The 16252-nt window shown below is 32.4% G+C and overlaps 2 protein-coding genes across 3 annotated transcripts; both read right to left on the bottom strand.

The window, feature by feature from the left end:
- Nucleotides 1–624: 624 nt before the first annotated feature.
- LOC145571978 (purple acid phosphatase 15-like) lies at nucleotides 625–5293 on the bottom strand. The gene is made up of 7 exons (XM_081630995.1): nucleotides 4876–5293; nucleotides 3680–3871; nucleotides 2683–3016; nucleotides 2375–2592; nucleotides 2106–2296; nucleotides 1377–1661; nucleotides 625–1257 (listed from the first exon to the last, which is right to left on the bottom strand). The coding sequence occupies exons 1-7, from the start codon at nucleotides 5024–5026 to the stop codon at nucleotides 1111–1113; spliced, it is 1518 nt and encodes a 505-aa protein (XP_081487121.1). The 5' UTR covers nucleotides 5027–5293; the 3' UTR covers nucleotides 625–1110.
- A 6911-nt stretch (nucleotides 5294–12204) lies between these two features.
- Nucleotides 12205–15599, bottom strand: LOC145571977 (protein XRI1-like). Of its 2 annotated transcripts, none has more exons than XM_081630993.1 (9): nucleotides 15312–15599; nucleotides 14335–14390; nucleotides 14121–14252; nucleotides 13917–14041; nucleotides 13496–13565; nucleotides 13323–13413; nucleotides 13192–13232; nucleotides 13023–13103; nucleotides 12205–12883 (listed from the first exon to the last, which is right to left on the bottom strand). In XM_081630993.1, exons 1-9 carry the CDS (start codon nucleotides 15329–15331, stop codon nucleotides 12612–12614), a joined length of 888 nt encoding a protein of 295 aa, XP_081487119.1. In that variant the 5' UTR covers nucleotides 15332–15599; the 3' UTR covers nucleotides 12205–12611. The 2 variants fall into 2 exon arrangements, with proteins under 2 accessions (XP_081487119.1, XP_081487120.1); XM_081630994.1 differs by having other exon boundaries at nucleotides 13917–14035.
- Between the last annotated feature and the right edge of the window lie 653 nt (nucleotides 15600–16252).

Genomic DNA, 16252 nt, shown 5'->3' with positions numbered 1-16252 from the left:
CGGGTGAGACTAAAAGCGAGGAGCTGTTTGAATTGAAGAAGTTGAAGGCTACGGCTTCAGTGGAGGTGGCGAAGACTTTGGCTGGTGCTTTTAGATCGAAGATTGCACATCATCTTGGTTTAAATTCGGTAGTCTGGGAATGCTGAGGTTTTGGGGCTGATATAATATGTGAAGTCTGCACAAAATTAGTAAAGCTGTTGGATCTTAACGTCTTTGCATCTTCGTTTATTGTCTATTGTTTTAATTATGTATTGTTTTAGATATTTGAATAGGAAGAGTAACACAGTATGTAGCCCATCTATCTTGTAGCTAGATCCCCTCCCCGGTTCAACGGAACACGTTACTACTGATATCTTACTGCAGGAGGTGTATTTATTTTTGCAGACTTCTATTTTGTGACGGCATTGAAGTTCCACAACCAGTCTGGAAAAAAAAGAAAGAGGCTTTAGGAGCTTGTGAAAATTGAGGAATTACTTGTTAATTTAGTTCTCTTATTTCTGCTCCTATTTCCCTCTTCGTTAGGTAAGACTGTAAGAGGATAATTGAGCAAAACATACCCTACAGAGAGCTTCAGACAGACAGTGACCAACATTGTGGCCAAGTTTACATATGAGAAAATACCTAACGCTGTAAATGAGGTAAATTATAATTTTAATTCAATAGCGTATTTACAAAAGCAGCATACTCTAAAGTACATCTTTCTAACAAATCACTAATGATACAACAACAATATTGGCCAATGCCAGAAGTAACCTATTGGGGAAAAAAATGAGGTGCTGCACCATTACAATACTTCATGACTATTTTCAATACAAAACTACCAATAGCCTATGGAATTGTTGGCGCTTTTTATCACCAGTCTAAGGTCTGAGTGGCAGCACGTGCGGGTTTTTTTTTTTTTTTTTTTTTTTTTTTTTTTTCTAGCCTACCAGAGTATAACTATCCCGAGACTTCTGAGCAGTGGCTAATCTTGGACCATAAATAAGGAGGCCAATATTTGATACCCGACCTTTAATGTAAAAGTTGGACATGTATCCACTAAGCCATGATATATTTATGCATAATTTAGATAACACACCCAACGAATATCCACCGTTGCTTCCGAGTAAATTATCTAGCATCCGACCATCCTTTAGTTACCCTGCGTTGATTAGGGCAGGCATCTGGCTGCCTCACTATGTAAATCTGATCTCCAGCCACTTTCTCACTATCTTGATTTCTATACCAAGTCCAAAGGGCATAAGTAGCATTTTTCACCTGCAAATCATATAACCACGAAGGATTTTATTAGGCTTGAATGGGAGGCATGTATACAATTAAGTGCATGAACTAAAATTCTGCAAGAATAAATAGGATAAGGATAGGGAAAAGGAAACCTCTAGAATTCCATGGCCAAAGCTACTCTCTCTGTATGCACTGAAATCTGGCTGACGATCCCAGCAGAAGTTGCCTGCAGCTGGACCAGATGTAAAGTTTGCAGCACAGAAGCCACCCATGAATTTATCTGGAGTCGTTGATGGCTCAGGGCAATTTCCAGGCTCATCAGCATGCTCAACTGCCATCTTCTCTCGATTACCCCCATCCCCTATTGTAATGTGAATAGGAGCACAAGGATCTAGGGTATAATTATATACTCTGTTTGATCTCTCATAGGCATGTACCTGAAGTTGCATCCAGCAATGTTATTCAGCAGTGTGCAGAATTGATGTGATTACAGGAAAACAAAAGTAAAGAGTAGATGTAAGATAACAACCAATTGCAAGCAGTGCATTTGCACTTAATCCTGAATTTTTGACTATGTAGACACATTCACTTAGGAAGATAAAAGAAACGTCATGTCTACCTATGTCAAAGAACTATGCTCTCATCAGCTGACTGCCGTCACTCAATGAAGGCTTGCAACAGCATAACACACAAATATTAAAGCTAATTGTCATTATCTATGTCAAAGAACTAAGTTCAAGTCCGTCAAATGCAATCATTCAATGATGGCTTAAATTAACATATCTGCTCTTAAGTTGTGATGGGTATGTAGTAAATTGTTCACTAATCTAATCCAATGAGTTCTACACTACGTGTATCATATGTGACATTATGGTTCTTACGTGTCCATTGAAGACTGCATCTACACCATAAGAATAGAGCAAGTCTTCCATTGCAACTCTCATGCACTCTGCTTCTCTGTAATGAGCTTTGTAAGAAGTGTACCATGGTGGATGCCATGCAACAACAAGCCATGGAGTCACATCTCTGTCAACTTTAGCCAAGTCTCTCTCCAACCATTTGTATTGAACAGCTGAAAAGAAAAGATTAGAAATGGACATTTTCACTTTCTGATGCAAGAAAATCACATAACCAAAAGAGCTCAGAGTACCTGATTCATTGTAAGCAATATAAGCCCCAAGCATTATGAAATGTATTCCCCCGGCATTAAACGAATAGTAGAATGTAGATGTTGATCCGCTCTCTTTTGATGGAAAAGCAAATCGGGAACTGTATGCTTCAAAAGTTTTATGATCAACTTGTTCCTCTATTTCATGATTTCCTTCAACCACCATTATCGGAACCCTAGATATCAAATTCTGCATGAACCTGTGAAGAATCATTTCATAGGAAGTCAGCATAACTAATATTTCTGCCACAATCAATATAATAAAGATATAGAAATGAGGATGGCATCACCTTCCCCAATAATCCCAACGGGGCTGATACGTTTCATGAATCGGGCTTTCTGGAAAAGTGCAGGAATAACAATCAGAGCCAGTTCCATTAGTGAGATACAGGTTTGCATAGGTCACATCACCAACCAGGAGAAGAAGATCTGGTTGATTTCTAGATATGTGACTAATGGTGGCTGTTGTGTTATATGTAAGACCCAAGTCACCAACAATTGCAATTTTTCCAGGATAACTATGAGGTCCAGGAACTGGCATAGTCTTGAAATGGAACAGGCCGCTCATGGCTGGTATCGAGGGATCTCCACATCGATAGTAGTACAATGTATTAGGTTTCAACCCTACACAGAAAAAAGACCAGACAGAGCTCAGAATGTGAAAACAATTTGCCAAACTGACATGGTGGTTTTATGCTACGAAGTACAATACAACTCCAGGTGTAATATACTAGTACTACAAGTGCGAGGTTAAACAAAAACGCTATCAAGAATAAGAATATCAACTTAAGTGACATGGTTCTAAAATCATGTTGTCCACATCAGTCCTTTCCAGCAACATTATCCCTATAATAATGTTAACATTTCTAAAGGATCTTACTTTCCTCATAATTGGTAATATGTAATTGATTAAAATGCAAGGAAACAAAATACAGAGGAGGAGATCAATCTTAACAGAAAGGATACAACATATACAAAGAGGCCAATACCTCATTGGCTGTAAAAATCATTATGATAAAACCCATAGTTACACATTTTCCTTTCCAATCAAAGTTCTTGCTGTTTCTACCTTTGCTATCTCATTTCACATGATATTGTATTATCTTTCCTAAAATGCAAAATTGGAAGGTTTTCCAATCAAAGTTCTTGCTGTTTCTACCTTTGCTTTCTCATTCCACATGATATTGTATTAACTTTCCTAGAATGCAAAATTGGAAGGTTTCCGAATTCTAACCCTAATTCGCCAGGGAAACTAAAAGTTTACATAATTATTAGAATCCAATATACCTGTGAGACGAACATGGTGGATTATTCCAGAAGTATAATTCTGAAGGCCTTCGTAAGGATAAAGCTGACTGTAAATTTGAGAATATCCAGTTGCTTCATGAGTTAATTTGTGCTGCAATGCCCCAAAATGAACAACACTCTTGACGGATTCAGGATTCAACGGCTTTATGTCATACCCAATCTGGAATTCCCCTGAAAAAAAAAAAAAAAAAAAAAAAAAAAAAAAAAAAAAATCATCCAGCATTTGCATCTTAATAACATATCTTGAGCATCATTGTGTAATTGTGTTCCAAATCTACACTCATATAGTCGATATAGAATATAGATAGAACCATTGCTACTGTCTACAACATTAATGATGCTATCAACAAAACCCACTACATAAATCAAAAATAACCATACATCATGGCTTGACATTAACTTAATACTTAATACTAAGTTACTAACAGATTTAGTTGTCGTGTTATTAGTTCAAATTACTCCATCTACATGACATTCAATTCCACAATCATGATGCTTGATCAAAAAAGTTGTCTTACAAGATTGGATTTTGGATATATAATGTTACAAACAAGATCAGAAATCAGTAGCAAGGTAAATAAATTCATCAAAAATTATCAAAAGTTAAAATCTTTATTATAGAACTAACCCCAAATTGGAAAATTTTAATAAGATCAACAAGACAATCAACCAAATTCCTAACCATTAATTATGTACTCTTTAAGTATAGTTTTCTACAGCAATTTGGCAATTAAAGCTGACATTATCATTATCATAAATAAATCAGAGCATATATATATTTAAAAATTCAATTTCCTTGATTCAAATTAACGTCAAATTGCATCTTAAGCAATATTAATTATTTCTTGTTTTTACATCAACCCGACTACCCGGCCCGAAACCACTAATTTAGAAAATTGAACATTGAGAAATTACGTAACCAATAAACATGCATGCAATAAATGACAACATCATCAAACAATTTCGCAAACAAACTTTCCAAATCAATTCACAAAAACACCATGCAATCAAATCAATCATCAATTTCTACAATTTCTGAAATAAATAGTTAAAACTTTAAATATCACAAAAAATTATCAAATTCAAACAGATATTTTAGCTCCATTCAGCTCAATCACTCCCAAAGCTAAAAAAATCGAATTCTCCAAAAATCAATTGAAAGGAAAGATTCAAACCTGTGATCCAAGAAATCCAAACGGAATGATAATCAGAAGAAAGAGTGACAGAAATCTGCTCAGGTTGAAACCCATTAACATGGCGTTGAACCCTAATATCGGACGGCGGCAAATCGACGGCGTTGCCGCGCAAGCTGACATCGTACGGCATAGTAACGGGCTTAAACGGGCCATCAAGGGTAGTCGGGATTTGAGCTGAAGAAGAGGAGAGAGAAAATAGTAGGAGAGAGAAAGTGAATAAAAGTAACGCGATTGTTGATTGGTTTCAGAGCTTTGACATAATTTAGCGTGTTCTGTGCTCAAACTGATGAATAATTACTGGGTGCTGGAAGAGAGAGAAACAGGGAATTGAAGTTCGATGCTTCTTACTACGCATTTTATAATGAGATTGTGAGTGTTGTTTGATAAGAAGTGCTGTATTTTTTTAATGAATTATAATAATGATTTTTTTTATTGAGATCGAAAAAGAATTTGATGTGGGATAATGGAATATGCTTTTCCTCATATAATGTTTTTTACTACAAAGATATATCGTGTCTTGGATGATGGAGAAGAGGAACAAATAATGGATACAAATCTATAAATATTATTAAAATAACAACTGGTGATATAATCACTTTTTTAAATTGTATACGTGTTAACTTTTTTCTTTATTTTTTTTTCCTTTTATATTTTTTTATAAAAAAAAATCTAAAAAATTGATTGCAAAGTAGTTTAATACATTACAATAAACTTTTTAGTTTTCAATTTTTCATTACCTTTTCTTTTAAGAACCTTTTTAAAATCTTAAAGAAAACAAATATCAACCTTTTTATATATGTGATTATTCCATCTAATTACAAAGTTCGCTAAATTTAATTGTAGACGTGAATTTTCTTTTGTTTATATTATTTTAATTTTGTAGTTTGGTTTATGTCAATAATATCGTATGTAATACAAAGATTTTACGTATTATAACTGAAATGTCTTTGCAATTTACACAATTATAAATTCTTTTATTATATCCGTGCATTGCACGGGAGTTAATCTAGTATATAAACAAAGGAGATCTAACTTGCCTAAAACTCCATCCTAAAAGATATACTTGACACATATGCAATATTAACATAAACAAATAAACTAACCGACTTTCAATAAGTAGTGATCTAAATACATGTGATGTGTGTTTTAAATTTCATGAAGTATTGAGAATATTTGTTGTGCCTTTCTTATTCATTAAACATCAATATATACAAGTACTTTGCATTAGGAATTCCCCTCATGAGGAAGGGGTCTTAATGTTTTCTTTTTTCTTACCGTTTAAAACAAAAATACAATAATATACTAGGATTAGGGCTAAAAAAGCTAAAATACATTAGTAAAATACAAAAATATACACTAAATTATTTACATAATCTAATAGTTGGCTTTATACAATTGATAAGAAATTACGAATACCTTAAAAATAAAACAAACCAAAAAAAAAAAGTAATTTTGTAAGAGTTAGCTTATACTACTAATAAACTACTCTTTAGTTACCATAATCAATGCAAGGTAACTAAAGGATGGTCTGATGCTAGGCCATCCTTTAGTTATCATATATTGAATGCAATGTGCTTCACCTTTCAAAGCAATGATGACATTTTAGGTATTTTACATAAACACCAAACTTCTCAAGAGTTGACTTATATAATAGAGATAATAAAACTCATGGGACAAACTTATTCGAGTATTTGATAATAGAATTAGATAGACAAAAAACTTCTTTTAAGAGTTTACTTTTATAATAGAGGTAATTGAACTGATGGGACAAACTGTTCAAGTTTTTGACGAAAAAAAGGGTGGGGGTACGGGGTTGGCTTTTATGGGGCAAGGAGTAAGATAGGAAAAAATTTAAAGACATGCCTAAAGAAAACTATCCAAACCTCGACTATTCTTTTTTTTACCAAATTTAACATGTTGATTAGGTCTCAATTGTAGGAAGTTGATCAAACTCCAATAAAAATAATTGTGATTTTTAATTGGAGAACATTTAATGAAATCAGAGCCTAAGAAAACAGGGTGGGTATAAGTACAAATCAATAGGCCAGACTAATTCACTCCATCTCTTTGAAATGTAATGGTTGTATGGACTTGCAATAAAAGTATAACAATACGTGTATGACATTTTATGTACGTGTATTGCAAGTCATGTGTACGTTTATACCCACGTAATATTGAGAAGACAATAATAAGTGTATGAGGTTAGTTTGCGTATAGTGTTAGTTATGCACACATTTGTACCCGCTTACCATTAAAAAGACATGTATATATGGAATACTAGTGCATACAGCGTTGCAGTATTTCCGCACATTATCTTGTACTCCGTATCGTATAGTTACTATGCATGACGTGAATGGCATTATTTTCATACACCTCACAAAAATGCCCTAAAATATGCTTTTCTTTAAGTATACTCGGGTGTCAAATATCTGTAGAAATTTTCTAATATTTTTAGTTAAAATTTTCTAATTCTATAGAAGACCTTAGGATCTGTTCTGATTTATTGAAATAAGCTGAATTGAATTGAACTGAACTGAAACTAAGCCGAAGAGAACGGGCCCTTAAAGAGAGGCACAAACTATATTACCTAATATAATCATTTACTTATATCAAATTTAGAGCATCAACACTCATGGTATAATTTTATACCACGGTGTAAATATTCATGTAAAATATGATAATTTTTACTACAATGGTGGTGTAAAAGTATACTATGGAATGGTATATACCATCCCATGGTAACAATTCGCTTTGGTCCCCGTGTAACATAAACTAACGAGGTCACGCCAAGTGGCCTGGTTATCATGTATCTTTTATATTTTTTTTTTCAATTGCATTTTAAGAAAAAATTATAAAATAAATAATTATGAAAAAATTACCATTGTTCATAATTTTTCAAGACCTACACATAGACACCCATATTGATATAGTTTTATATATTTTTTCGAATTCGCTTTTTACTACCTAAATTGCTTATTTTATTTAATTAACTTTACAAACATTAATTAGTTATTTCCAATAATAAAATAAAGTATAAATATATTTAAATTAATTGTATAATTAATACATATAGGAGAGAGAAAGTGTGGTGGTAAACTTTTTTTATATCATAGATGGGGTGATTTTTGGAGAAAGTATATTGTATTGTGGTATAAATGATGTGGATGAGTGAGAAAGTGATAGAGAGAGAGAGATGGTATAAATTTTTATACCAGAAGTGATGATGGTTTTAGAACATAAACTCTTAAAATCAAACCAATTAAACTAATTAACACTCGCGTATCCAACAACACCATACCACAACTCCCCAGATAACCGAATATCCTGTTTTAGCAACCTCTCTGTTTCAGAATATCTTCTACTGTAAATTCTGGGTTTGAGACATTCTTCATCCGTGAATAATAATTCTGGGAAAAATCAAAGTCAGCAATTTGTTTCTATATAAACCAAACTTTTGCCGCCCAAATCCATTACCCTTTCAATCAACCTTTCACGCTACTTGTTCAAGCTTGGGCCCACTTTGGGCCTTATACTTTATTAAAGTTGGGCTTCATTTGGGCTTATGCTAAGAATTGCAATTGGGTCATGCAAGATGATTAGATAGAATTATAACAGGCTTGGGTACTTGGGCCGTTTAAATTTGATTGCAACGGCTTTATATCAAATAGACCACTTATTTCCCTCCATTTTTATTTGATTGCAACGGCTTTATATGGTTGGTGCAAGGCTTCTGGGTTTTCTAGCATAAAGGGAGCCCTTAAATTATGTCTAACCTCCTAAAGGCTAAAGCTAATGCTACCTCTGTTTCACAAAATAGTTACGAAATATACTTTAAATTTATCGTTTACGAACTTCATTTTGAGTAATGTTCGTGATTTATATATGTTAAAAAACACAGTCAGGTATGATTTTGTTAGTTTATTCTCAATATGTATCAAGATGGAAGATTGCTTATGTGATTGAGTTTCCTGTGTAGCTATTTCCCATTTAGTTTCTTTTCTTCTCTTTTTATCGTGAATCTATAAATAATGCAGAGAGTTGACTCATATGAGTCTGTTATTATTCTACTAACGATTGGACAATGAATCGACTGTCCTTAGAATGTAGACGCAAATTATTAATAATCTAGACATATTGATGGCATATTACAACAACATTACAAAGACAACTTACACAAGTAGTATTAGTATAAGCAATCAAAATTTTCAAAGTACAAATTCCCATATCTTACCCATGCTATACTCTCCTTTAAATTACTTACTATTGGTAAAGCTGACATGCTTCACATTCAAATTACATAAACATATGTTACATATCTTTATGACTTTTCAACTCATTTACATTTACATTTACAATTGTGGTTGAAAGCAATGCTTAGTGGCGTCCACATACAATATTTCTTACCTACATATATTTATAATTCTGTCAATATTCCATTTCACAACTAGTATATCTTTGAGGATGAATCATGAATGGATGATACATGCTCCGTACGTTAGGCGTGTGTAGAAATGTGGTGCACTAGGAATCTAGGATAGTTTATGACTTCGGAATTAGAGGAGTTAGAATGTACTCATGCTAATGCACGGGATATATTGAGCTTGTAAGCCAAAGTATTGATAAAAGTTATTGAAAATTACTATGAATTTTAGTCTATCTTAAATATTAAAAAGAAAACTAATTGTTACCTACAAAATGAAGAAATTATTTTCATATTTAAGTTAATTGGGGTAAGGTAATTAACAAGTTTTCTAAATTTTTAAAAAATAAACTATAAACAAGAAAACTTACTACGAAATAATACTCATATGATTAATCAAACTATTACACAATTTATACTTATATATTAACAAGCGTTTCTAAAACAGAATCTGTTCCACGTAATGCTTATAACAAGACTTGAACTCAAGAGCAACAAGTCTTAAGTTAAGAGTCTTACCATTTTAGCCATTTATTAATTGTGTTTTTCTATCCAACAAAATTATAGTTAACTTAGATAAGTTAATTTGTGACTTATTATACTATTTGTTTCCATTATGTAATGATTGAGTTTGACAACTAAAAAAATGTTTATAGCAAGACTTAAACTCGAAACCAACAAATCTTACTATCTAAACAGTCGAATTTAATTAGCAAATTAAACAAGTACAAACTAGCAAACCGAAGCATCACCCGAGCCATACACTAGTTTACTACTTTAATTCTATGCTTAATCAAACAATTACGCAATTTGCTACGATTTACCCGAGCGAGTACATACACATATACCCTAGTTAAAATAACCCAAGTTCCACGTGATAGCATTAAAAATTCTAACCAATGTTACATAAGAAATTATGAATTGTCCCACAAATAAACAGTGACAAGAAAGAAAAGGTTACAAATTTATCAGAAAATGACAACTCAAAGAAGAGAATTTTGGGCATCTCAATGAACCTCCTCGACTTTTACCAAAACCAAATTAATCAAATAATAAAACCCTTTTTTAATTTTAATTGCCATATTAAGCTACTAAACAACTTTAACTTTGCAAATTAATTAGAAAAAAAGGCTATAAAAGTGTCAAAGCAAACAAAGGTGGAAACACAAGAAGAAACAAAGTACAAAAATATAACAATCTAATATAACTTCCAACGTCTTTTCTTTAGTGTAGTATTAGTAATTTATTAATTATGTTTATTCTTTTTTTTTCCCCTCAAAGTAGGCAAGCATGCCCACAACTTTATCTCTAATTCCCAGGAGATAAGTACAGTTGGTGGAGGACCAAAATACTTGTTGAATCACATTTTACTCTAATTTTTAGGTCATTGATAAATCCATTGGTGTTTATATGTACTAGGGTTGAGCATAACTGGTTGTCAAATCTGAATAGGAACCAATCAAACCAGTTCCTAAATTTTTGAAATTAAGATAAGCCGTTTTTACTAATAATATACATTTATCCTAATCAATAATTATAAGTTTCGTAGTAGTGTGATTAATTTGTGAATTTTCAATTATTAAAGAAATATCTTTTATAATAGAAAAATGTTTGTTTAGTTTGTATGTATACATATATGTGTGAGTGTGAGTGTGAACGACGTGTATCTTCAACTTTTGATTGCATTAATTTGTGTACATCATATAAAATCATCCTATATCTATAATAATTAATCAACAGGCTTACTTATTAATCAACAGGCTTACTTATTTGCTTACACCTCACTAAAATTCCTAGACTTGAAAGTTAATCATCTTATGAATATCCCAAATTATTTAATTATAACTATAATCTACACATATATGTCAAATGAGTGAATATTATAAATCATACAATAACGATAAAAAGTGATTGCTTTAATGCTAGCAATGCAATTTGGATTTAATCCAATCCAAATCATATTATCAATTTCAATGTGATCATTATTAAATCAGATGAGATTGAGTTGATTGAGGGTTTAATTCTTTTAAAATAATTAGTATGGTAATGTAATTTTTGGTTTGTTGGTTTTTTTAGAGTTACATAAAACTTATGGGTTGATAATAGGTTCATAAACTAGCTAGTGAGCCACTATGCCAAAAAAAAAAGGAAAAAATAAAAAAGGAATTTACATTAATTTGGATTTCTAAATTGGATCAAATACCACCCTAATCCTAAATCAAATTGGTTTGGAATAAAATTGTCGAATTTTCGGAGTTAATTGCATTTAAAAAAAAAAAAATCCAAAACTTGATTAATGATTAGATACAGCTTAAGCCAAATCCAAACAGAGATCAAACTTAAGCCAAATTGCTACTAAAACTTGGTAAATTAAAAATTTTACGATGTTGGACCCAAATTTAGTCCCACCCTATGTTGCCAATTTTGCTAAACTCGTCATAAACTACAATTCAAACTTAATTGAGAGTGAGGGGATAGCTCAAGTGGTTAAAGCTTCTCTCTCGGTTTCAGGAGATCCTAAGATTGATTCTCACCCACATCCTTGTGGCTCTCTAAACACCAAAAAAAAAAAAGACAATTCAAACTTAATTTAGTACATAATTTGAACTATCATCTAGGTAGCAAATTATGTTCCCATACCAATCTTTCATGTTGAGAATTAGGTAACATAAGTCTAACCAAGGAGCCTAAAACAGTCCAATCAAATGCAAGTAAAGCATTGACTAATCTATACTACATTGATTGGACAAGTCCTTTTCTTTTTCTTATTTGTCATACCCTCCTTTTTTCACATAAATTTGGGTCCAAATAACATTACTAAATCAATTATTTGCAATAATTAAAAAGCTTCAATGATAACTAACGCTTGGGAATAAGAAGCAAATCTCTACCTCAAAAACAACTCTTTTCAATCCATCCCAATGTTTAGAAGCAACATCAAGTAGATACATCAAGAAATTTGTATTTCATGAACCAATAGATAACCATGTACAGACCGCCAAAATAATTTAAGGATTTATAAAATCTAAGCTACATATTTTGTAACAGGCTAAAGAATACCCCTGAAATTGTAGCCGCCCGAAGAACCAAAAGATTTGCACAAAAATCAGCTCTCAATCTTGCAACAGTTGCATTTCTCGTGCACTAACACTTCCATGTGTTGTACATTTGTGTAATGCATAGATATATAATTAAACTGACCTTGCAATACAATGCCAAACCATATCACAGCCCCCGGATGATAGGAACAAAAAGGGCAAAATGGAGCCGCAGAAATGGGAAGATGGCTTAGCATTCATCCTTTTGTTCTCATAATTGTAATGCTACCTTTTCCTCCTTGAGTTGGGATTTTGGTTTTACCAACAACAGGTTTCCCAGAAAAGGCTGAAGTAGGGTAGGCAGGGTCTTCCTTAACTTGCTTGGATTTCGATGGAGGTGGAGTAAGTATCCGCTGATTTATGTCTTTAAGAGTCACATCTCCACGAACTCCAGAGGGTTTAATGAAATCAAATGGATAAGCAACAGAGGAAGGAAGTTTTGATGGTGCTCTCATGAAAGACTTCCTGCCTGCGTTTCATAAACAGCCAGATGAGATATTGTCAGATAAATCCCATTTTAAGTATTGCAAGGTATAAGCATCATAGGTATTATTAAGCCCAAGAATTGAGTCACTGAAACGCAAAGCACAAGAAGAAATGCAAAGTACCTTTAAAAATAACATTTCGAGAACTTCTGACTGGTCGCTGTGACATATTGGGTCCTGAATCAGGAGTGATATTGCAAACCTCTGGAAACACAAATCGGTATTAATACCAAGGATCATGTATATTTACAAACTTCTTTAAGAACACTACACAAATTTGCATCAGGCATACCATTGATACCAATTTGAATGTCAGATGTGACAGCAGCATTCCTGCATTTCAATGGGATCCATTCAAGCACACTGAGCAACAAATAGATCAAGAAAATAACATGAATTTGTAAAATTAAGTAAATTACATACCCATCATCGGAACTAGTATTCATGTCGGTGTCAATAAGGCAATCAGCAAGCCAAGCTTCAGATTGAACTAAATCCTCAAAACACAAATCCTCTGAAAAAGATAGATTGTCAAATATAAGTCATATAACAAATGCACAAACCCTATTCAAATCCCATGACTAAAAGAAGCAAACCTTGCAAGCAAGCTTCCCACTCTGACATTTCAGGTAGTATATCAATGTCATCGAAAGAATCAATCCTTTCCTGTAAAGAAAAACAAACAAGGCTGAATTTGATGTCCACAATTCTACACAAGCTCCAAACGCACTTGGGTTCAAAATACACAAAAAGTTGCCTAGAGATAAAAACTCAAGTGCCAGGAGAATATAAAATACATGAATAAATTGTATAGATCACAAGTATTTGACATAGTATCTGTAACATAATTCGCATTTACGAAGAGGAGGACAAAGGAAATAGATTCCTATTAGGTATGCCTAAGAACATTGTTCTGTAGCAGCATTACATAAAAACAAGTAGACATACAATAATTAAAGACAGTTCTTACTTCATACATTAATAACTTCACAAATAAAGCAATAGTCAAGAATCAACCTTGGATTTGAGAAATGAGGATGTAATATCATCAGCAGTATTATCAAAGTCCAGCACACGCCGTCGCTTAACTTGAGAAGTGTACTCTTTACCATCTTGAGGAGTCTTACTCATAATCTCTGTAACTAACAATGTCATAAACACTTGATAATAAACACAAAATTGTCCAATTGAAGGGGATTGTTTGGAAGATAGAGGTCTCACCAGAGTTATTAAATTGATAAGCCAAGTCACCACAAGCCTTAATCGGAGTGGATTCCTCAATCATGTATGAAATGTCTTCTTCATTTTGAGTTACAGTCATACCATTCAACATACATTTAGCTTTGGCCATATCTGCTATAAAGGTACTAATAAGATATCATAAAAAAAAAAACTAATAATTACAAATGCATTTACAGCTTAATTAAGAGCTCACCGCAATTAGGTTCCTTTCTAAGAAGATACTCTTCCCCTGGCCATTTCCATGATTCCCTAATAAGTATCAAAAAAGATATACCATAATCAGATACATTTCTATCATTATATGAAGCAATAGACAACTAAATCATAAACAATCAAACTCGACACAACAAAAAATCATAAACATTGAAATTAAACTTATGAATTACTTAATAGGAGAGGCACACCAAACTAAATGCAACTCAAATTACAATCGAAAACAAATAAAATGCGAATCCAAACCAAGATAGCACGAATTAGCCCAAGGGCTTCATCCCATTGAAACAAGTAGAACAATTATGAATGAAAACATCAAAAATCCACTCAATGCAAATTCACATACAACAATGCTATCATGCTGCTGAATTCCTTAGAGTAAACAAGCAAAATGTATGATATGTATGTCTAAATTTTGCTAAAATCCTAATCCAATGTAGAGCATGCAATCAAGCATCTAAATCCAAGCAGCAAGGCGGGAAAAAGCAAAAATCAACAAGAAGATGTAGATTAATATACACAAATTACTGCCCAACATAAAACAATTGAGAATTTCTTGAGAAAACACAAAAAACTGCTACTCATCAAACCCTCCACCCCACCAAAAAATTATTTCCAGAAATTCAGAAATCCAACAAAACCCACTAATCAAGTCAAAACCCAAATCCTATAAACTGATAAACCACTCAAAAATCAACCAAAACCAAGCAAATAAACCCAAAATTCATACACATCAAAACCCCCAAAAAATAGAAAAATCAAGCATTATTTTTTTATGCAAAATTCAGAAATCAACCCACAAATTATAAACTAACCACCATCAACAATCCACATTTTTATCACAAAAATCCAGAAAAAATCAATCACAAAAACTGCATTCCTTAACCAACCCCATCAACCAAAAAATCCCAATAAAAATCAAAAACAAAAATTAAGAACAAATAACAGTAAACATACTTATCATTATATAAATCCATAAGATTAATCAAACTTTTTCACCCCAAAAACCAAAATCTCACTACTTCAGAAATAGCCGTTGCAATTGATTGAGACTATAATAATTACTCCAGTGTTTACTCCCACAACATAACCCTTGTTTTGTATGATACTAATTTATGCACTTATATACCCAGATTAAATATTAAAAAAGGAAAAAAAAAAATCAAGGAAAAAAAGGAAGAAAATAAATATTGCTTGAGATTTGTGCTTGAAAGACTATGAAATGAAATGAAACGCCGTGTCTAGTCTCACTTTCTCTCTCCTCTTTCTTTCTCCCAAACTTCTTCCCTTTTCTGCGCTAAAAATAAATATTTTTACTTTAATATTTATATATTTTTTGGAGGGTAATAAGAAATTATTTTTGCGGGGATTTTAATTAGTGGGTCAAATGGCCGTTATTTCGAGTATGAATGTGTGCGATTATCTTTGCTAATTATAATTAAAATCATTAATTACTTTTTGCTTTTTTTTTTTTTGCCTAAAAAAAGGGGAGTGAATCTAGAGATTTACCACCATATTTGGCTTTTATTTTTTTTATTTCTTGTCATGGAAATAAATTATTTTTAATGATTTTTTCACACAAATAATGAAAAAAAATATATGTATTTTTTCCTTAGAAAAAAAAATTAAAAAAACTGTCCTTGGCACGTGACACACGTGACTGACATAAAACATCCTTGGATGGTGGAGGATGGTGGTAGTAGTGGTGGTGGTGCCACTCCATTATCCACTTTGGTTGTTTTTTATTTCTAAAATAAAAATACACATTTTGAACCATACATATATACAATAATTTAGTTAATCTTACAAGTATAAAAAGTGTGTATGTTACATAGACATATTCAAGTTTTACCTAATGTGGGACTATTGATTTATTGAATTACCACTTTATTATTTAT

The sequence above is a fragment of the Chenopodium album genome, chromosome 12 (genome assembly GCF_948465745.1).
Source record: "Chenopodium album chromosome 12, dcCheAlbu1.1, whole genome shotgun sequence".
NCBI lineage: Eukaryota > Viridiplantae > Streptophyta > Magnoliopsida > Caryophyllales > Amaranthaceae > Chenopodium > Chenopodium album.
Note: the sequence above shows the minus strand (reverse complement) of the source record. Positions and strands in the feature narration are given on the sequence as shown.